The following is a 22,071-nucleotide window of genomic DNA, read 5'->3' as shown; positions in this document are numbered from 1 at the left end:
GATGGCCACAAAAAATAAAACAAAATAAAACATTATATATATATAGTAACTTGTATATTGTAACAACTGCAATATCTGTCAAAATAATGAAAATATACAGTATTTGATCATATTATTCAGTCTTACTTTAAAGGCAAGGTTCTGTCAGATTTAATATGAAACGTATTTGATTGCATACATTGAAAGTGCTTTACATACAAATATATTGGTCTTTTGCGTGATATCTCCACAGTGATTGATTCACTGACAGTAGAAGGTGAGTACATTCTCCTGGTTCCCTCTGACCAATAGGACTGGAGATTGCAGGTCACGTGACAGGAAGTCCAGCCAGGCCAGGTACAGAGTGCTGGGACACACGCCTCTCCTCCCCACTGGCATGGTGCTGTCATACATGCAAATACACAATTCGTTTTCTATACCTCCTTTTATTTATTTTTGTAAAACATAATAATTTGCTAAGTGTATTACACATTTTTTATTCAACACATTTGTCCTAGCTCTAGTTTTTATATACATAGACAGAGTCACAGATATGATGCATGCATTCAAAGATATTGCACGTGCACGTGCACACGCACACACACACACACACACACACACACACACACACACACACACACAGGTCTCTCTGTTTCCAGTAGAAGTACAACACTCACACAACTATCAAGGCAGCGTCTCTGGAGTACTCCTGTAGGACCTCGTTCAGGCGGATCTGACGTAGAGACTGAGGGGGTGAGAGAAGAGGGGGAGAGAGAAGAGGGGGAGAGAGAAGCAGAGAGAAGGGATGAGTGAGTACTCCTGTAGGACCTTGTTCAGACGGACCTGACGTAAGAGACTGAGGGGGTGAGAAGAGGGGGAGAGAGAAGAGGGAGAGAGAGAAGAGGGAGAGAGAGAAGAGGGGGAGAGAGAAGAGGGAGGGAGAGAAGAGGGGATGAGTGAGTACTCCTGTAGGACCTCGTTCAGACGGATCTGACGTAAGAGACTGAGGGGTGAGAAGAGGGGGAGAGAGAAGAGGGAGGGAGAGAAGAGGGGATGAGTGAGTACTCCTGTAGGACCTCGTTTAGACGGATCTGACGTAAGAGACTGAGGGGTGAGAAGAGGAGGAGAGAGAAGAGGGAGGGAGAGAAGAGGGGATGAGTGAGTACTCCTGTAGGACCTCGTTTAGACGGATCTGACGTAAGAGACTGAGGGGTGAGAAGAGGAGGAGAGAGAAGTTAAGATAAGATAATCAGGGTGGGGGTTGCATAGCTTCACAGTACAAATACAATATAGTAATATAAAATATAATAATAAAGTAATGTAAATAAAGTAACATAAAATAGTAATATAAAAGTACAAACACAAAATAGTCCAGAAGAGGGAGAGAGAGAAGAGAGAGAGAAAAGGGGATGAGTGAATAAGAGACAAAGGTTCAGTCGTGTCTTTCTCCTGGAAGTCAGGTGTTTGTGTGTTTATACAAAAGCCTACTGTATGCATTGACTGAAATACCATGTTTAGCCTATATCTCACGGGTCGAAACAAACCTCAACGTTATTGCCATAAAATACAACGTATATTGTTTCTTTACCTTTCTGTGAACGTCTAGAAAAAAAACATGTCTCAATCCGGTGACTTTTGACGCAGCGCCATTATACAAAAGTAACTTCATGGTCTTTGCTCTGCTCTATCGGGCGCCTGGTGGTACTAAATCCAGATTTAACTCTGCCATTGGAAAGAGGAAATCTGTGCCGATCCATAGACGTAAGACTTGGCCATAATAAGGTAATTTATAGACCTGATATTCTATATTCATATTTCATATTGAATGTGTCTCGATGGCAAAATTCAGTACTGTATCTACAAAAAACACTGTAAATGATCTGCCCTTTGTTCATTTGCTTAGCTTTATAGTACACTTGATCTCAAGAAGGTGCTGAATGAGCTCAGTGGCATCTTTTCAATGTTAGCATGGTGTTATTCACCGTCAAATATGAAAAGAAAAACGTTATATATATATAATTTATATTCTCCTTTAGTTCATTATAATTTACTCAAGCATAGTAACTGTGTGATTTTATATGTCTTTCTTTGCTCTGTAGGCTATGTACATTCGGCGTGACTAAATGAGGGGAACCTCAGTTGCCTTTCGAGTTTAAATAAAGGTTTGAAATGAAATACTGTATTGATATTAACACACTGCAGTGCGTCAGGGTCCATGCAGGATTAATAATAATAATAATAATAATAATAATAATAATAATAATAATAATAATAATAATAATAATAATAATAATAATAATAATAATAATAATAATAATTAATAATAATAATAATAATAATAATAATAATAAATTGGATTTTAAGAGAGAAGCGCCTTTCTCATACTCAAGGACACTGTACAAGGAAAGGGTGGAAAAATTTAAAATTTGAAAAAATAAAAGATAAAAAATAAAAAAGTAACAACAGGAAAAAACAAATAAGATAAAAAAAAGTGCTGTCCAATTGGATGAAGTGGTTGAAATTAACAAACAAAACAAACAAAAAACAAAACATTCAGTAGTCAAGAGTAGAACAGTTCTCTAATTCTCCAGCCGTTAGTTCTTCAGCCTTAAGTTCTCCAGCCATTGGTCAGGTCAGTCTTTGCCCACAGTTGTGCAGCTGTGAGGATTGGCTCGTTCCCCGCCACACGCTTCTTCAAGGTACTGTGTTGATTGGTGCATTCCCCGCCACACGCTTCAGGAGCGATTACCAATTCCATCACGCACCTGTCGTAGTTTGTGATTAGTGCTCCAGAGGCTTCATATACTTGGACCTTCTTTCAATCGTTGTCGGGTCGTTTTGATTACTACTGCTACTGCCTGTCTTCCCCCCGTTGTTGTGCCTCGTCTACTTTCCCTCCAGGACATCTTTGGATCGCCGCTGGTGAATATCTTGATCATCCGTTTGGAGCTGCGCCTCGTTGCCCGCTTTACGCGTTTGCGCTTTGGTGAGTTTTGGAAACAAACCTTTTTGGATGATCTGTTTTTGTGTGTTTGGATAACACTGAAGAAATACCGTTTTTGTTTTGTACTGGACTCAGCTAAATTGTGTGTTTGGATAACACTGAAGAAGTACCGTTTTGTTTTGTACTGGACTCAGCTAAGTTGTGTGTTTGGATAACACTGAAGAAGTACCGTTTTGTTTTGTACTGGACTCAGCTAACTTGTGTGTAGTTTACACCGAAGATCAAGTCACTTGTATTTCATACTGGACTCAGCTAAGGGAGGACTGAACTGCACTGCCTCTGTGTACTGTTGGACTGTTGTTGATCTCTCTCTCTCTCCGTTTCCACTCCGAGTTGGATCTGGGAGTATCTGCAGAGCCGCAGCGGCGCCTACGCCGATTCCCCACCTCTAACACCGGGAGGATCTGCAGAGCCGCAGACAACTCTGCCGAAGGCATTCTCCTTTTTTGTTGATTCAGATTTGTTATTTGGCTCTTTTTGATTCTGTAATAAATACGCCCTAGTGTTTGGCTAACTCTGAACTACCTGTCTGTGCCGTGCTGTTGAGGTCGGTTTCAAACCCTAACATTACGACCCGACCATGACGACCTCAGCCGACACAGACAGAGTCAGAACAGCGTTGGCGGTCCAGATTGAATTGACCAACGACCACAGCCTACAGTTAGGTGCGGCTGCGGCTGCTGTACAGGAGCTCCGAGCCCAGGTCCTGCCTATTCAGGAGTCCCTTGGCTCTCTGGCTACCCTGCAGACAGCCCAGGGTAATCAGCAGGCTGATATTCTTCACCAATTACAAACTCTGAGTGAAGCATTTAACGCCCTGCTTGTAACCCCACCTGCTTCAGGAGTCTCGGCCAGAGCACCACCCGCAGCCGTGGCGGGCCCCGCGTCTCCCGATCCCGCACCTCGGGAGCCCCGTCTCTCCGAACCACGGTTGTTCAATGGTAACTTCGAGGATTGTGCCACATTCATCATGCAATGTGAGTTGGTTTTTCTTCATCAACCCAGCCGATTCACTTCAGAGGGAGCCCGAGTGGCTTACATGACTAACCTGCTCTCAGGCCGGGCAGCACAGTGGGTTACTGCCTCCTGGGCAATGAGGGCTGATTTTTGTTTTTCCTACCCAGACTTCGTGGCAGAGCTCCGCAGGGTTTTCCACCACCCAGCCCGTGGCCAGGACCCAGGAGCTCGGTTGGGCACCTTCCGGCAGGGCAGTGGCGGGGTCACCAACTACGTGCTGGAGTTCAGACTGGCCGCAACGGAGAGCGGTTGGAACGATCAAGCGCTTCGTCTCACCTTCATGAGGGGGCTCAACGACGCTGTAAGGGACCAGCTCGCGACCCGTGAGGAGCCTCAGTCCCTCGAGGACCTATTCAACCTCGCCATTCGCATCGACGGACGCCTCCGGGAGAGAAGGCGTGAGAGAGCCCGACTGGGACCCCCAGAAATTCCTCAGACCCCCCGCATTCGTGACGGTACTGCGGTCCGTCCTGCTCCCACCCCAACTGGTGGTTCCTTCCCCTCCCGTTCGGTGCCCGAGGAGGAACCCATGCAGCTGGGATGCTCACACCTTAGCCCGGCTGAACGGGAGGCCAGGTTCAGGTCCGGCCTTTGCCTCTACTGCTGCCGGGATGGGCACCGTATCTCCAACTGCCCCACCCGGCCAAAAGACCAGGCTCGCCGGGACCCCGGGAGATCCTGGTGAGCCGTTTTTCTCGTTCCCAGAACCGTGCACCACCTAGCCGTCTGATGAGCGTCACCCTGGCCTGGGCGGACCAACGGGCGACGGTGGAGGCACTCATTGACTCGGGTGCTGACGAGAGTTTCCTGGATTTCGAGTTTGCTACCCAGGCCAACATTCCGCTAGAGGACCTCGTGAGACCCTTGGAGGTGTTCGCGTTGGACCAGCACCGCCTGGCTGACATCACTCAATGCACCTGTCCAGTCCTTCTCACCATTGCTGGTAACCACGTTGAGAGACTCCAGTTTTTTATCACCAGATCCCCTCTTGTCCCAGTAGTCCTGGGCAGGCCCTGGCTCGCGCTGCATGAGCCCCACATCGCCTGGTCCTCCGGTACCATCAGGGGGTGGAGCTCCGCCTGTCATGCCCAGTGTCTTCAGGCGGCGTCCTGTCCCTCGCCCCGGAGCCCCCTTTGTGAGCCGCCCCCGGACCTCTCGACTATATACCCCCCGAGTACCACGACCTCGATGAGGTTTTCAGTAAGTCCCGGGCTCAGGCCCTTCCGCCTCACCGGCCTTACAACTGTGCCATCGACCTCCGCTCAGGGGCTCCCCTTCCCGGCAGCTGCCTCTACAGTCTGACCGTCCCTGAGAAGGCAGCGATGGATAGATATATCTCTGAGTCCTTGGAAGCAGGCCTCATTCGGCCTTCCTCCTCCCCGGTGGCGGCCGGTTTCTTTTTTGTTGGGAAGAAGGATGGAGACCTTCGACCCTGCATCGACTATCGCCAGCTCAACAAGATCACCATTAAGAACAAGTACCCTCTTCCTCTCATGAACTCCACCTTCGAGCCTCTCACCCAGGCTACCGTCTTTACCAAGCTGGATCTCCGGAGTGCCTACCATCTGGTCCGTATCCGAGAGGGCGATGAATGGAAGACCGCCTTCAAGACTCCCAGGGGCCACTACGAGTACCTGGTAATGCCTTTCGGCCTCACCAACGCTCCGGCGGTATTCCAGGCGCTCATGAACGACGTCCTTCGTGACATGCTGGAGGAGTTTGTGGTGGTATACCTAGACGACATCCTCATTTTCTCCAAGACCCTCGAAGAACACATCCAGCATGTCCGCCGTGTGCTGGAGCGCCTCCTCCACAATCGGCTCTTCGTCAAGGCAGAGAAGTGCCGATTTCACTCCGACTCCGTCGATTACCTGGGCTTCATCATGGAGAGCGGCTTGACCCGAGCTGACCCGAGCAAGATCCGGGCCGTGGAGGAGTGGCCGGAGCCCACCTCTCGGAAGGAGCTACAGAGCTTCCTCGGGTTCGCAAACTTCTACCGAAGATTCATCCGGAACTACAGCCAGGTGGCGGAACCACTTACCAGGCTAACCTCTCCCGCCCTGCCGTTCGACTGGTCCCCAGCGGCGTGTGCTGCGTTCCGTTCCCTCAAGAAGAGGTTCACCACCGCCCCGGTCTTGCTCCACCCAGACCCCAAGAGACAGTTCATTGTAGAGGTGGACGCCTCGGATACTGGACTAGGGGCTATCTTGTCTCAGCGGTCGGCAACGGACCAGAAGGTACATCCGTGCGCCTTCTACTCACGTCGTTTCCTCCCTGCCGAGAGGAACTATGACATCGGCAATCGGGAGCTGCTGGCGGTTGTGGCTGCCTTGGAGGAGTGGCGTCATTGGCTAGAGGGGGCCGAGGAACCATTCACCATTTGGACGGACCACAAGAACTTGACGTACATCCGTGCTTCCAAGCGCCTCAACGGCCGGCAGGCAAGATGGGCCAGCTTCCTCAGTCGGTTCGACTTCTCGCTGACTTTTCGCCCTGGTTCCCGCAACACAAAGGCCGACTCCCTGTCCCGGTTACACTCCAAGGGGGTCACTGAGGACCCGACTCCCATCCTCCCAGAGGCCAGGGTGGTGGGAGTGGTCACCTTGGGCATCGAGGGGGTGGTAAGGCGTGCCCTACGCTTCCATCACGCTCCCGGCAATGTACCTGTTCATCGCCTCTTCGTCCCCGACTCAGTCCGGTCCCGGGTCCTCCAGTGGGGCCATACCAGCCGGTTCGCCTGCCACCCAGGCGTTCATCGCACGTTCTCCTTCCTGGCTCGTCGATTCTGGTGGCCCACCATGAGGAACGACGTCAAGGAGTTTGTACTGGCCTGCGCGGTCTGCGCCCGCAGCAAGGCCTCCCACCAGGCACCCTCCGGGCTATTGCAGCCGCTTCCCATTCCGAGCCGCCCTTCGTCCCATGTGGCGTTGGACTTCGTCACGGGTCTTCCTTCTTCCCAGGGGAACACGTGCCTACTGACCGTGGTGGATCGGTTCAGCAAGGGGGTTCACCTCGTGGCCCTTCCCAAGCTTCCCTCGGCGGCCGAGACGGCGGACCTCCTGACACGCCACGTGTTCCGCCTCCATGGGTTTCCCCAGGACGTCGTCTCGGACCGGGGGCCCCAGTTCACTTCCCAGGTATGGCGGGCTTTTTGCAAGGGATTGGGGGCAACAGTCAGTCTTTCCTCTGGTTATCATCCCCAGACTAACGGACAAACGGAGAGGATGAACCAGAGCGTGGAGTCTGCTCTTCGGTGTGTGGCTGCCGAGAAACCCACTTCTTGGAGCCGGTTCCTTCCCTGGGTCGAGTACTCCATCAACTCCATGGTCAGTTCCGCCACCGGCCTCTCACCTTTTGAGATATCCCTGGGCTACCAACCCCCTCTTTTCCCTGCACAGGAGTCGGAGGTGGCAGTTCCCTCCATACAGGACCATCTCGACCGGTGCCGTCGGGTCTGGGAGATCACCAGGACTGCGCTGCTCCGGTCATCGGAGTGCGCCAGTCGTGGGGCTGACCGGCGCTGGGTCCCTGCGCCGACGTACCACCCTGGGCAGAGGGGGTGGCTGTCCGCAAGGGACCTTCCGCTTCGGTCCCCGGTTCGTCGGTCCTTTTGAGGTTCTGAAGGTACTCAGTCTGGCGGCGGTGAGTCTTAAGCTTCCTGCGTCCATGCGCATTCACCCCGTTTTCCATGTGTCCCGGGTTAAGCCTGTCTCTCTCAGTCCCCTGATGCCTCCTGCTCCGGACCCGCCTCTTCCCGAGATGGTGGACGGACACCCCCAGTGGCAAGTACCTGGTGGACTGGGAGGGATACGGCCCGGAGGAACGGAGCTGGGTCTCCCGCCAGCTCATCATGGACCCCGGCCTGATCACCGACTTCCATCGTTCCCATCCGGACGAGCCGGGTCGGGCTGGTCGCCGGGTGGCTCCCGTGGAGGGGGGGGTACTGTGAGGATTGGCTCGTTCCCCGCCACACGCTTCTTCAAGGTACTGTGTTGATTGGTGCATTCCCCGCCACACGCTTCAGGAGCGATTACCAATTCCATCACGCACCTGTCGTAGTTTGTGATTAGCGCTCCAGAGGCTTCATATACTCGGACCTTCTTTCAATCGTTGTCGGGTTGTTTTGATTACTACTGCTACTGCCTGTCTTCCCCCCGTTGTTGTGCCTCGTCTACTTTCCCTCCAGGACATCTTTGGATCGCCGCTGGTGAATATCTTGATCATCCGTTTGGAGCTGCGCCTCGTTGCCCGCCTTACGCGTTTGCGCTTTGGTGAGTTTTGGAAACAAACCTTTTTGGATTATCTGTTTTTGTGTGTTTGGATAACACTGAAGAAATACCGTTTTTGTTTTGTACTGGACTCAGCTAAATTGTGTGTTTGGATAACACTGAAGAAGTACCGTTTTGTTTTGTACTGGACTCAGCTAAGTTGTGTGTTTGGATAACACTGAAGAAGTACCGTTTTGTTTTGTACTGGACTCAGCTAACTTGTGTGTAGTTTACACCGAAGATCAAGTCACTTGTATTTCATACTGGACTCAGCTAAGGGAGGACTGAACTGCACTGCCTCTGTGTACTGTTGGACTGTTGTTGATCTCTCTCTCTCTCCGTTTCCACTCCGAGTTGGATCTGGGAGTATCTGCAGAGCCGCAGCGGCGCCTACGCCGATTCCCCACCTCTAACACCGGGAGGATCTGCAGAGCCGCAGACAACTCTGCCGAAGGCATTCTCCTTTTTTGTTGATTCAGATTTGTTATTTGGCTCTTTTTGATTCTGTAATAAATACGCCCTAGTGTTTGGCTAACTCTGAACTACCTGTCTGTGCCGTGCTGTTGAGGTCGGTTTCAAACCCTAACAGCAGCCTTATGTCTAATGGCACAAAGGACTGACTCAGGTGATTTGTGGTGTGTCGGGCAGGGAGAGGATGTACAGGCAGAACAGATTGTGTATTGGAGCAGGTTTTTCCTGTTTACTCATGTGTGCTCATTCACATGGTCATGTTATATTATACGTGGACAGTGTGTTTAATGTAAGTCATGTATATTTGACCTTGGCTCTGTTGGCCTCCATGTCGTTGTCAGTGATCATCCAGGGCAGATCCTGGCCGCTTTGTAGCCCAGAACCACAGCTCTCCTTCGGGTTGGTCTCCAGCCTGAAGGGGCCCAGGATGTCCTCAAACCGACGCATACTGGACCACAGAGAGAGAGAGAGAGAGAGAGAGAGAGAAAGAGAGAGAGAAAGAGAGAGACAGAGAGAGAGAGAGAGAGAGAGAGAGAGAGAGAGAGAGAGAGAGAAAGAGAGAGATAGAGAGACACACACACACACCTGGGTCCATATTCTCAAAGTGGGTGTACTGTAGTAGTATCTAAATCTGTTTCAGTCTCTTCGTTTCAATAAGGTCATGAAGACACATGTTCCTGGTCGCGTCTAGTTTTTTACCAACGGATTTCCAGTTCCGCGTTCGCGTTCTGCAATCTGATTGGCCACCAACGTTTCTGGTGCGATCTGATTGGCCACTGACGTTTCTGGTCATGTGACATGTGCGCCCAATCGCGTGACGCGCCCATTTCCACCTCTAACAGCCTGCAAACTACCTAACGCCTAGTTTATCACTGGTTAAGCTTAGGCGACTCTTTCGAAGTTGGTTAAGGTTAGAGTTTGGAATCAGGGCTGGTGTTCTATCGCCCTGCTCTAAGACAAACTCTAACCTTAACCAACTTCGAAAGAGTGCCTAAGCTTAACCGGTGATAGAAACAGGCGTCACACGATTGGCGCGACCAGAAACGTCAGTGGCCAATCAGATTGCAGAACGCGAACCCAGAACTGGAAATCCGTTGGTAAAAGTAATCAAGCTTCCCGGTCACTGATCTAGAGTCAGATTCAGTCTCTTAGTTTGAATAAGGTCACAAAGGCACATGTTCCTGCTCACTGATCTAGAGTTAGATTCAGTCTCTTAGTTTGAATAAGGTCACGAAGACACATGTTCCTACTCACTGACCCTAGATCAGCACTTCATAAAAAATGTGCTGGTCACAATCCCCATGCCATCTCTATTTTAGGATAAGGATTAGGGTTATGCCATCAGACTATACAATGCATCACTGTGCCTCACTGCATCACTGAGCACAGTGACAGTTACCATCTTCCTGGACTCTTACTTTTGAAACAGCACTGTGCAATATTACACCTACTGTAGACTTCAGCATATTTTTACTGTATTTATTTACTGTATATTTTATTCAATTTCTATTCTATTTTATTCTATTCTTATGCAATTTGTTTTGTTAGTCTTATTTGTGACTTGTTCTGTCTAAATGTTTAATGTTGAGCGATTTGCAGTGTCAAATTTCCCTCTGGATAATACAAGTATTTCTATTCTATTCTATTCTATTCTATTCTATGAATTTAAATTGAAAGTTATAAGTTCCAGCTTTGCAGCTTGGCCAAAAAGTTATGTCCTTCAGTTATGGGCAAGTGACCTGTGGTCAGTGGTGGAAAGTAACTAACTAGTTAGTAACTAACTAAGTATTTTTCCTCAAATACTGTACTTAAGTACAATTTCGAGCTACTTTATGTGAGTACTTTCATCTTAGGGAACTTTATACTTTTACTCCACTACATTTCAAAGGAAATATTGTACTTTTTACTCCACTACATTTATCTGAACCCACAAGTTACTAGTTACTTTGAAGAAAGAGATTTTGCATAAAAAACATGGTTAAAATGTATGAAGAGTATATACTTTCCCAGAGGACATACTCAGAGCAGGATAACTGGACCACATACCACTTGAATGGAAGCGGACATGATTGGTTAGCCTAGACATTGTCCAACTAACACCTCTCCCGAAGGCTAACCGGTCATGTCCGCTTCCATTCATTGTGCTAAGCTAGGCTAACATGCAGCCAGATAGATTTCTACTGAACGCACAGAGAGGAAACAGGTATCTATCTTCTTGTCTCTCTCTGGAGAAGACGGTAAGCTAATTTCCCAAAATGTTGGTGTATTCTTTTTTTTTTTTTTTTATCCACTTTTTCTCCCATTTTTCTATATTTTTTCTCCCATCCCAATTTCGTATCATCCAATTCAACCCTCCCCTGTCACGAACGCTGTTTCTTGCCTCCCACAAGCCGGCTGCAATGTGGACTAAGTCATACATAGCACAAGTCCCCTCCGGTACTTGAGGTAACAGCAGTCGCATCTTTTCACCTGCGCAGCTCGATCTCTCAGTGTCGAGGAGTAACGCGTGGGAGGCTCACGCTGCCCCCGACACTTCCTGATTCTACTGCGCAGGCGCACCAACCGACTTGTAGGAGTCGCTTGTTCACAACGTTCGATCCCCACCCTTCAGTTTTCCCTCCCCGTAATACGGCCAATGTGTATTACTGCGGACGACCAGCTAAACTGAAAACAATGTGGAGAGCTGGATTCGAACACGCGAATCCTAGCGTCTCCACACTGGTGGCGAGTGCCTTGCCCACTACACCACCTAGCCGCCCAGATGTTGGTGTATTCTTTTAAGTACATTCAATAACAAATACTTCTCTACTTTTACTTTAAGTTTGAATGGAGGACTTTTACTTTTACCAGAGTACTTGTTTATCTGGGTATTTCTATGTTTACTTAAGTAAAGGAACTGTGTACTGCCTGTGGTGCTGATATTATGGGCCCATTTCTATGCTGAGGGTGTGCAGGCAAACTGTTGTCACCTCAAATCTTTACAAAAATTTATTTTTAGTTGTACAGGTAGGTACAACAGGTGGAGTATACAGTCATACTGGTCAGGTTGTAATTTAGTTGTAGGTAAAACAGTCATACTGGCCAGGTTGTATTTATTTTTTTATTCTATTTATTTTTTGGGCTTTCTGTATTTTTCACCCATCCCAATTTAGTCATGCCAATTCCCTTCCTGGTCATTGCGCGCATTGCCCCACTGTCGGCCTGGGGAGGGTGTAGAACTACCACATGCCTCCTCCAATACATGTGGAGTCGCCAGCCGCTTCTTTTCACTTGACAGCGAGGAGTTTCACTGGGGGAACGTAACGCATGCGGAGGTTCACGCTATTTCACCCAGATCCCCTCCCTGCTGAACAGGCGCCCCGACCGACCGGTAGGAGTCGCAGCAGCGGCTTTCCACCCGCTAACACTGCCAATTGTGTTAGTAGGGACGACTGACCAAGCCGGAGGTACCGCCGACAGCTGAATTAGATCCCAGAGTCTCTGCAGTGGTATAGGCGAGTGCTAAGTCCACTGCGCTACCCAGCCACCCAGGTTGTAGTTTAGTTGTAGGTAAAAAAGTCATACTGGCCAGGTTGTAGTTTAGTTGTAGGTACAACACTGTACAACAGTCATACTGGTCAGGTTGTAGTTTAGTTGTAGGTACAACAGTCATACAGGCCATGCTGTAGTTTAATTGTAGGTACAACAGTCATACTGGTCAGGTTGTAGTTTATTTGTAGGTACAATAGGTGAGTAGTGGCATATACAGTCATGGTCAGGTTGTGGTTTAGGTGTAGGTACAATAGGTGCGTAGTTGCATATACAGTCATACTGGTCAGGTTGTAGTTTATTTGTAGGTACAATATGTGTGTAGTGGCAGATACAGTCATACTGGTCAGGTTGTAGTTTAGGTGTAGGTAGAACAATCATACTGGTCAGGTTGTGGTTTAGGTGTAGGTAGAACAATCATACTGGTCAGGTTGTAGTTTATTTGTAGGTACAATATGTGTGTAGTGGCAGATATACAGTCATACTGGTCAGGTTGTAGTTTATTTGTAGGTACAACAGTCATACTGGTCAGGTTGTAGTTTATTTGTAGGTACAATATGTGTGTAGTGGCAGATACAGTCATACTGGTCAGGTTGTAGTTTAGGTGTAGGTAGAACAATCATACTGGTCAGGTTGTGGTTTAGGTGTAGGTAGAACAATCATACTGGTCAGGTTGTGGTTTCCCATAGATGTCAGGAAGCACCTGGATGTCATGGAAACCAAGACGAAACTTCTGGATCAACGCCAAGACTCTGAGAAGAGAGGACAAGTTCATAGTATTCTCATGAAGTGTTCTACTAACCAATATGACACAATGCCACAGCTCGTCATTTAATGATAGTCACCTGTTATTTGATTATAATTACCTGTTGTTTACGACCAAGATGTCTGTGATCGAATGCAATGAATAGTAAAATGTTTCTATTATTTCTATTATTATTATTATTATTATTATTATTATTATTATTATTATTATTATTATTATTATTATTATTATTATTATTATTATAATTATTGGTAATTAGTCCTTGTAACCTACTGTATCTATTCATGCTCACAGTATTACTTACATTCAGACAACATTATAAGTGGGTAGTGCAGAGCAGCGCGTAGTTTTAATAAAGACAATAGTACAATATTCAAAGATAGGCTGTTGTATAATGTTTAAGCAGTTCTAAAATGTTTTCCTCCTAAGAGGAATCAATGAAAACAAAGAACAAAACCAAGTATCCTCCTACTGCTTCCATGTGTATGTTGAGAGAAGAAACGGGTAAAAAAAAAAAGTTGGCTTATATTTAAATATAAATCTATACAAATATGTAGATCTATATTTATGTAGAAATTGATAAAAGATATGTAGGTTATGCGGTGCCTCACATTCACACACAGACGGTGGAGGCAGCCATGCAAGGTGCCAACCTGCTCATCAGGAGCAGTTAGGGGTTAAGTGTCTTGCTCAAGGACACTTTGACACACTGAGAAGAGCCGGAATCGAACCGGGAACCTTCTGATACTATCAGACGACCTCTCTACCTCCTGAGCCACTGTCAGAATTAACCCATAAAACTAGAATGGACAGAATGGCCACTCCCATTCAAACTACATTCTTCAATGTTCACTTAAAATCATGTTGTCAATGTTCATTTGGTACACGAGACTCGTTCAGTCGAGCCTCTCTCTCTCTCTCTCCTCTCTACACACAACCGGAGAGGAAGACATAGAGAAAGAGAAAGAAAGAAAGAAATGGATAAACTGGGAGATAGAAAGGTAGAGACATACAGACAGAGGTGAGACACAGACAGAGAGAGATGAGATGAGAGACAAGGAGAGAGAGATGAGAGACACAGAGAGAGAGATGAGAGACAGACATAGAGAGATGAGAGACACAGAGAGATGAGAGGAGAGAGACAGAGAGAGAGAGAGAGAGAGAGAGAGAGAGAGAGAGATGAGAGACAGAGAGATGAGAGACACATAGAAAGAGATGAGAGACACAGAGAGAGATGAGAGACAGAGAAAGACAAAGAGAGAGAGATGAGACACAGACATAGAGAGATGAGAGACACAGAGAGAGATGAGAGACAGAGAGACAAAGAGAGAGATGAGGCACAGACAGAGAGAGATGAGAGACACAGACATAGAGAGATGAGAGACAGAGAGAGACAAAGAGAGAGATGAGGCACAGACAGAGAGAGATGAGAGACACAGACATAGAGAGATGAGAGACAGAGAGAGAGAGATGAGAGACAGAGAGAGAGAGATGAGAGACACAGACATAGAGAGATGAGAGACAGAGAGAGAGAGATGAGAGACACAGACATAGAGAGATGAGAGACAGAGAGAGAGAGATGAGAGACACAGACATAGAGAGATGAGAGACAGAGAGAGACAAAGAGAGAGAGATGAGAGACACAGACATAGAGAGATGAGAGACAGAGAGAGAGATGAGAGACACAGACATAGAGAGATGAGAGACAGAGAGAGACAAAGAGAGAGATGAGAGACACAGAGAGAGAGATGAGAGACAGACACAGAGAGATGAGAGACACCGAGAGAGAGAGAGAGAGAGAGAGAGAGAGAGAGAGAGAGAGACAGACACAGAGAGATGAGAGACACAGAGAGAGAGAGATGAGAGACAGAGAGAGAGAGAGAGAGAGAGAGAGAGAGAGAGAGAGAGAGAGAGATGAGAGACAGAGAGATGAGAGACACATAGAAAGAGATGAGAGACACAGAGAGAGATGAGAGACAGACATAGAGAGAGAGAGACAGAGAGAGATGAGAGACAGAGAGAGACACAGACAGAGAGAGATGAGAGACAGAGAAAGACAAAGAGAGAGAGATGAGACACAGACATAGAGAGATGAGAGACACAGAGAGAGATGAGAGACAGAGAGACAAAGAGAGAGATGAGGCACAGACAGAGAGAGATGAGAGACACAGACATAGAGAGATGAGAGACAGAGAGAGAGAGATGAGAGACACAGACATAGAGAGATGAGAGACAGAGAGAGAGAGAGAGAGAGAGAGAGAGAGAGAGAGAGAGAGAGAGAGAGAGAGAGAGAGATGAGAGACAGACACAGAGAGATGAGAGACACAGAGAGAGAGAGAGAGATGAGAGACAGAGAGAGAGAGAGAGAGAGAGAGAGAGAGAGAGAGAGAGAGAGAGAGAGAGAGAGAGAGAGAGAGAGAGAGAGAGAGAGAGAGAGAGAGATGAGAGGCACAGAGAGAGATATGAGAGACAGAGAGAGAGAGAGATGAGAGACAGACAGAGAGATGAGAGACAGAGAGACAAAGAGAGAGAGATGAGACACAGACAGAGAGAGATGAGAGACACAGAGAGATGAGAGAGATGAGAGACACAGAGAGAGAGAGATGAGAGACAGAGAGAGATGAGAGACACAGAGAGAGATGAGAGACACAGACAGAGAGATGAGAGACACAGAGAGAGATATGAGAGACAGAGAGAGAGAGATGAGAGACAGACAGAGAGATGAGAGACAGAGAGACAAAGAGAGAGAGAGAGAGAGATGAGAGACAGAGAGAGAGATGAGAGACAGAGAGAGAGATGAGAGACACAGACAGAGAGAGATGAGAGACAAGTTCAAGTTTCAAGTTTCAAGTTTCAAGTTCAAGTTTCTTTAATAGTTGTCATTCAGAAGTACAGAATACTTTTATACAAAATGCTTCTTACTGTTACGCTCCAGAGACTGTGCTAGACAAGATAAGTATGAAATAAAATAGTATAGCATGTAAAATAGAAGTAAAAATAGAGGTCACAGTGTTCAGTATAGACATATGTACAATGTTCGATGCAGAATAGAAGTAACTGAGTTACCATACAATATACAATATACTATGCAATGTACTAATATACAATACTATATAGTGCAGAGCAGAAATGGGACGAGGTACAATTTAGGTACAATTTACAGTAAGGTGTACGAGTTGTAGTGCAAATCCTTTACCAATAAATATAAAGTGTAAAGTGTGTTTATGATCTAAAGTGTGGAGAGTGGGTGCTGCAGTGTGTTGTTTGTTTAAGTGAGTGTGTGCGTGTGGGTGTGTGTGCTGTGTGCATTTGATGGTTGTTGCATAGTGTTTATTGTTCGTTGAGCAGCCGGATGGCCTGGGGATAGAAGCTTCTTCTGTGTCTTTCTGTGCTCGCCTTAAGACTCCGGTATCGCTTGCCTGACCGCAGCAGTTCAAAGAGGCAGTTGTTCGGGTGGCTGGAGTCCTTGATGATTCTCTTAGCCTTCCCCCTGCACCGCTTGTTGTAAATGTTCTGGAGGGTGGGAAGCCCCCCTCCAATTGTGCGTTCGGCTGAACGTGTCACTCTTTGTAGTCTGCTACGTTCTTGTAGTGCTATTCCCAAACCAGGAGGTGCTGTTGCCAGTCAGGATGCTCTCTATTGTACATGAGTAGAAGTTCCTAAGGATCTTCTGACTGACTTGGAACTTCCTTAGGCGCCTGAGGAAGTAGAGGCGTTGTTGTGCCTTCTTCACAACACTGTCAATGTGTGTGGTCCATGTCAAGTCCTCGGATATGTGGGCTCCGAGGTACTTGAAACTGTTCACTCTCTCAACCGGTGCCCCGTCGATGCTGAGGGGGCTGTAGTCCTTGACCCCCGACCTCCTGAAGTCCACAATCATCTCTTTTGTTTTGCTGACGTTCAGGGAGAGGCAGTTCTCCTGACACCACTGTGACAGATTCTCTACCTCTTCCAGGTAGGCCCTCTCGTCGTTGGCAGAGATCAGGCCCTCAGGATCCTGAGCTTGGCTATGAGTTTGGAGGGGACTATGGTATTGAATGCTGAGCTGTAGTCGATGAACAGCATTCTCACATAGTTCCCCTGCCTCTTGTCCAGGTGTGATGCTGCTGTGTGCAGCACATGGGCTATGGCATCCTCCGTGGATCTGTTAGGGGGGTATGCAAATTGCAGAGGGTCCAGGTTGATGGGGAGGGAGGAACAGATGTAGCCCTTCACTAGCTTCTCAAAGCACTTCATGGCTATGGAGGTGAGGGCTACAGGGCGGTAGTCGTTGAGGCAAGCGGGTACAGGGATGATGGTGGACTTCTTCAGACAGGTGGGGATGCCAGCCTGTTCTAAGGACAGGTTAAAGATGTCAGTGAATACCGGGGCCAGTTGGTCGGCACAGACTTTTAGGACGCGGCCGGGGATGCCGTCCGGTCCTGCTGCCTTCCTGATATTCACTTTTTTAAAGGTCCGCCTCACCTCATGCTCTGTTACCCTGAACACTGAGTCTCCATCAGCAGACCCCCCCCCCCCATTGCCGTGGCTTGTAGGCTGGTGTTGTTATTCACAGCCTCAAACCTTGCATAGAAGGTATTGAGATCATTTGCTAAGGAGATGTCACTGTTCAGTTTGAGGGAGGTGCCTTTGTAATCTGTCATTGTTCTGAGGCCCTGCCACATACCTCTAGAGTCAGCCTGTTCAAACTGAAGTTCAACTTTATCCCTGTAACGCCGTTTTGCCTCTATTACTGCTCTCCTGATGTTGTATCTTGCCGTCTTGTGTTCTTCCATGTTGCCTGTCACCAGCCCGGTGTTGTAGGCTGAGGTGCGCACTTTCAGAGCCTCACGGACGGATTTATCTACCCAGGGCTTTTGATTTGGGTAGATTCTAATTGTGGTAGAGGGGATTGTTTCTTCTACCAGAGTACAGACAAAGTCAAGCACCGTTTCAGTGTATTCGTTAATATTGGCTGTGTTATCACGGAATACACTCCAGTCTGTGCATTCAAGTGCAGCTTGGAGTGTCTCCTCTGACGTCACAGTCCAACGCTTAACCTCTCACGATACTACCGGCGTTCACTTGAGACTCTGTTTATACTTTGGCAAAAGAAAGATGGCGGCGTGGTCCGATTTACCGAATGGACTAAGAGCCTGTGACTTGTACCCATTCTTAAATTGCGAGTATACATGGTCTAATATGTTCTCGCCTCTGGTGGGACAGGTCACATGCTGATAGAAATTCGGCAACACCTTTTTAAGACGCGCGCTGTTGAAATCGCCCAGAACCAAAATGGCAGCGTCAACATTAGCTATCTGTAGTTTATTTACGTCGTCGTGTAGCTTTGAAAGTGCGGCCCCAGTGTTCGCTTGTGGTGGGATATATACTCCGATCATGATGATGGACGTTAGCTCCCTCAGGAGAAAGAAGGGTCGGCATTTGATGGTGATATACTCCAGGTCTGGGGAGCAGTGGTTAGACAATTCCTTTGCGTTGCCTATATCGCACCACTCCTTGTTTACCATGAAAGCAATGCCGCCTCCTTTCGTCTTTTGTGACTCTTCTGCCGTTCGGTCCTTGCGGAGAACGAAGAAGTGATCTGCCGGTTCTATTGCATGATTTGGGACGTCTGGAGACAGCCAAGTTTCTGTGAAACAGAGGACGTTGCAGTCCCGAATGTCCCTCTGGAATTGGATCCGTGCTCTGATGTCGTCCAGTTTATTTCCTATCGATTGCACATTGGCCAACAATATGCTGGGCAATGTGGTTCTGTGTCGTTTGGATCTCAATCTATTTCGGACGCTGGCTCTTCTACCTCGCCGTCGCGCCTTGTCCTTGCCTTGGCCACAACAAAGGATCTCGGCGGGCCACTGCTGTTGTTCAGCAATCCGATCCAGAGAGCAATCCAGTCGGTAAGTTTTCCTTAATCCAATGTCAATGAGTGACTGACGGTCATACACATATAATGCACCAACAGTTGGTGCAAATAAAACTCTTAAAACTATAAAAATTAACAAAAGTAAGCACAGTCTCGACGGAGCGAACAGAAAGGCAGCCGGTCGGAGCAGCGCCATTCTCAGAGACTCTCCGCCATTCTCCGAGACTAAGAGAGATGAGAGACAGAGAGAGACTAAGAGAGATGAGAGACAGAGAGAGACAGAGAGAGACAGAGAGAGATGAGAGACAGAGAGAGACACAGACAGAGAGAGATGAGACACAGAGAGAGATGAGACACAGAGAGAGAGGGAGATGAGAGACACAGACAGAGAGAGATGAGAGACAGAGAGAGATGAGAGACACAGACAGAGAGAGATGAGAGACAGAGAGAGACAAAGAGAGTTCTCACTCCTCTCTCTGTTGGTCCGTTGTGGCTAAGTCTCCTCCCACAAACACTCTGACTGAACATCTGGACCAGCGCCTCCTCCTGGTCAGTAGGTAGGGCAGCAACAGGGTCAGACCTGGTAACACACCACACACGCGCACACATTAATACCCACACATCATGTCACCCACACAAGGGGGTCACATACTGTATCAACAGAGGTTCCATGTGTTTTAGGACATAGATTGTGTCTTCCACGCTGCCTGGTGACCAATTGCAGCAGAGATCCAACACCTGACCAGCTGTTTGGCCCTTCTCTCGGACAGACCTGTGGTCCTCAGGCTACTGACTGTGTACAGAACCAATGCTGGAAACGATACCAACAAAGTGATCAAGTATTACAGGCTATGCATTGCTTTGTGTGTCAGCATGCAACCGAGACAAACTAAATGAGAAGGTAACAAGTAACAAGTAAAGAAGGTAGCAAGTAACTTCAAACTAAACTTTTATCTAACAAGGAAGACTTTTAAACTGTGTGAGTCAATATTTGTATTGTTATTACCTGCATTGCAATCATTGTTATTTTGTTTTATTTTATGTTTTATTTTTACTGCTGTGAAGCATGTTGGACTGCAATTCTTGTATGTAAGGTGCTATACAAATAAAGTGTATTATTATTCCTTTGATGCTATGATAACATATATATATCCCATAATAACCTCCGTCGTCATGGAGCCAGTACACGTCGATGGTCTTTTTCCCCTGTTTCCCCTGGAACACTGTCCCTGGCTGGGGTTCTGTCGCCATGGTGACGGAGTCCACTGTAACCGAGGCAACAGATCACCATTATTATAACAACGAAAACAAGACGACGTGTCAGATTCACGATGTACTGCATGGTTATTAGACACATTCAACTGATACATTCATTCAATCTTTATTTATATTCGATAAATACACTAGTATGTTGAGTAATTTAACTCAATTACAGTGTCGTCAAGATGTTACATTCACAAATGTCAGTGTGTTAATAAATACAGAAACATCAGACAATCAGAACAATTAGGAGCACATTTCAAAAACAAAACCAGCGGTAAAACAACTACATATTGTGGCCACCTGATCATCAACAACATCCTGGTGAGACATCATCAACATCATGGTGCCCCCCTCCAGCCACAGTAGCTCTGCTGCCATGTTTGGAGCGGAGCACCCGCAGGAGGGGGTGGGAGGCTCACTACAAAGTCTTATCAGCAGCTCTGTGGTTCGACCTTGGTGGGTCGTCTCTCCGGAATTTGTTTTGGCTGGCTGGCATTAATTTCTTCCAGCCACGTCGATTTAAATTTGATTTTGAGTAGAGTGAATTTTAACTCTATTGATTTTGAGTGGAGTGAGTTTGAACAACTCCGTCCAAAATGACTGAATGCGTTGGTCCAAATGTCTTCGTCAGTTCATTTGTGGGTCCTGTGCTGCGCGATAAACAGATACAAAATCTCGATCTTTCAGCGTCAGGGGTCTGGGCTTTGGAGGGGCCCCGCCCCTGTCGCTTCCTGATTCTACTGCGCAGGTGCACCAACCGACCTGTAGGAGTCGCTGTCCACAACGCCCGATCCCCACCCATCAGTTTCCCTCCCCCTAATACTGCCAATGTGTATTAGTGCGGACGACCAGCTAAACTGAAAGCAATGTCGAGCCCAGTCTCCAGTATTCGTGGTGAGAGCCTTGCCCACTGCACCACGTAGCCGCCCTTCTCATTCTGCTTTCTTGACGAAAATATGCGATCCACTGATTAGATCCATATCGAGTTGATTTGAGTATAGTCCGACAAAACGGCACGAAGCACAGAGCACAGATAGCGCAGAGCGAGAAGAGGAAGCGACTGGTCTCAAGGAGAGGGAGGGACATCTGACTATTATGTTGTAATAGTTTGAATAGAGGTATTAATTATACATACCTGTAGTAATACTTTGTATAGAAGTATTAAGTCTCTCTGGTCCACCATCAAACCCTGGAATAAAACACAGTAGGAGAGGATGAGATTATTTGTATTTTCATTATGCAGTTTGTATGATTTTGAATTGTATTGATCTCAACCTTTTTGGTTTGTGAGCCCTAAAAAGAGAGGGATGTGTCATGATCCTAGGCCCGGTCCTGGCTGGACTGGGCAGGATGGTAACATTGGGCAGTACCCTCCACCTAACTTTGGGCAATGCCCTCCATCTGACATTGGCCCTCGGCCTGACATTGGTCTTCCACCCTCTAGTGGTCACAAACAATTGGTGCACGCTACAATGACAAGTATCTTGACCACTGTATTAACAGTAATTAATTGTGTAATCAATGTGGTGTCCTGGTGTGTGCTGTCATTGTCTTCCCCTTCCCTGGTGTGATGTCATGCACTGTTTTGGGTTGTTAGGAGTTGCTTTTGTGTTTAGTTGTGTTTAGTTGTTCTTTGCTTATTGTCTAGGTGTTGTTTGTGATTCTGTGTTGGCCAGGTGTTCTTAATTGTTAATTAGTTGGGGTATATAGGGTTCTGTCTGTCCTCCCTTCGGTGTGGCGACATACCTCCAGTTACCCCCTGTTCCTATCCACGTCGTGTCGCACCGTTCTCCCTCTAGTAAGTCTTAGTGTTTGTTGCTTTGTATTGTGAAGTTTGTTATGTAGTTTCTGTATGTTCCTTGTATTGCACTGGATTCTACAGTAAACACCCTTCTCCAAGCTTCACTCCTCGCCT

The 22,071-nt window shown here is 47.3% G+C and overlaps 1 protein-coding gene across 1 annotated transcript in view; it reads right to left on the bottom strand.

Annotated features, from left to right (window-relative positions):
* Nucleotides 1–240: 240 nt before the first annotated feature.
* The window catches only part of slc12a3 (solute carrier family 12 member 3), a gene marked incomplete at both ends in the record, with an annotated part of 61,774 nt that continues 39,943 nt past the window's right edge, over nucleotides 241–22,071 (bottom strand). Inside the window, 6 exons of the mRNA XM_084335120.1 lie at nucleotides 241–382; nucleotides 657–724; nucleotides 9,049–9,187; nucleotides 12,933–13,019; nucleotides 19,362–19,473; nucleotides 20,057–20,158. Of these exons, the coding sequence (XP_084191246.1) occupies nucleotides 241–382; nucleotides 657–724; nucleotides 9,049–9,187; nucleotides 12,933–13,019; nucleotides 19,362–19,473; nucleotides 20,057–20,158 (650 nt within the window). The remainder of the gene's footprint in view (nucleotides 383–656; nucleotides 725–9,048; nucleotides 9,188–12,932; nucleotides 13,020–19,361; nucleotides 19,474–20,056; nucleotides 20,159–22,071) is intronic.

The sequence above is a fragment of the Notolepis coatsorum genome (genome assembly GCF_963971535.1).
Source record: "Notolepis coatsorum genome assembly, chromosome: 18".
In the NCBI taxonomy this organism is placed as follows: Eukaryota; Metazoa; Chordata; class Actinopteri; order Aulopiformes; family Paralepididae; genus Notolepis; species Notolepis coatsorum.
This window is presented reverse-complemented; position numbering and strand designations above follow the sequence as displayed.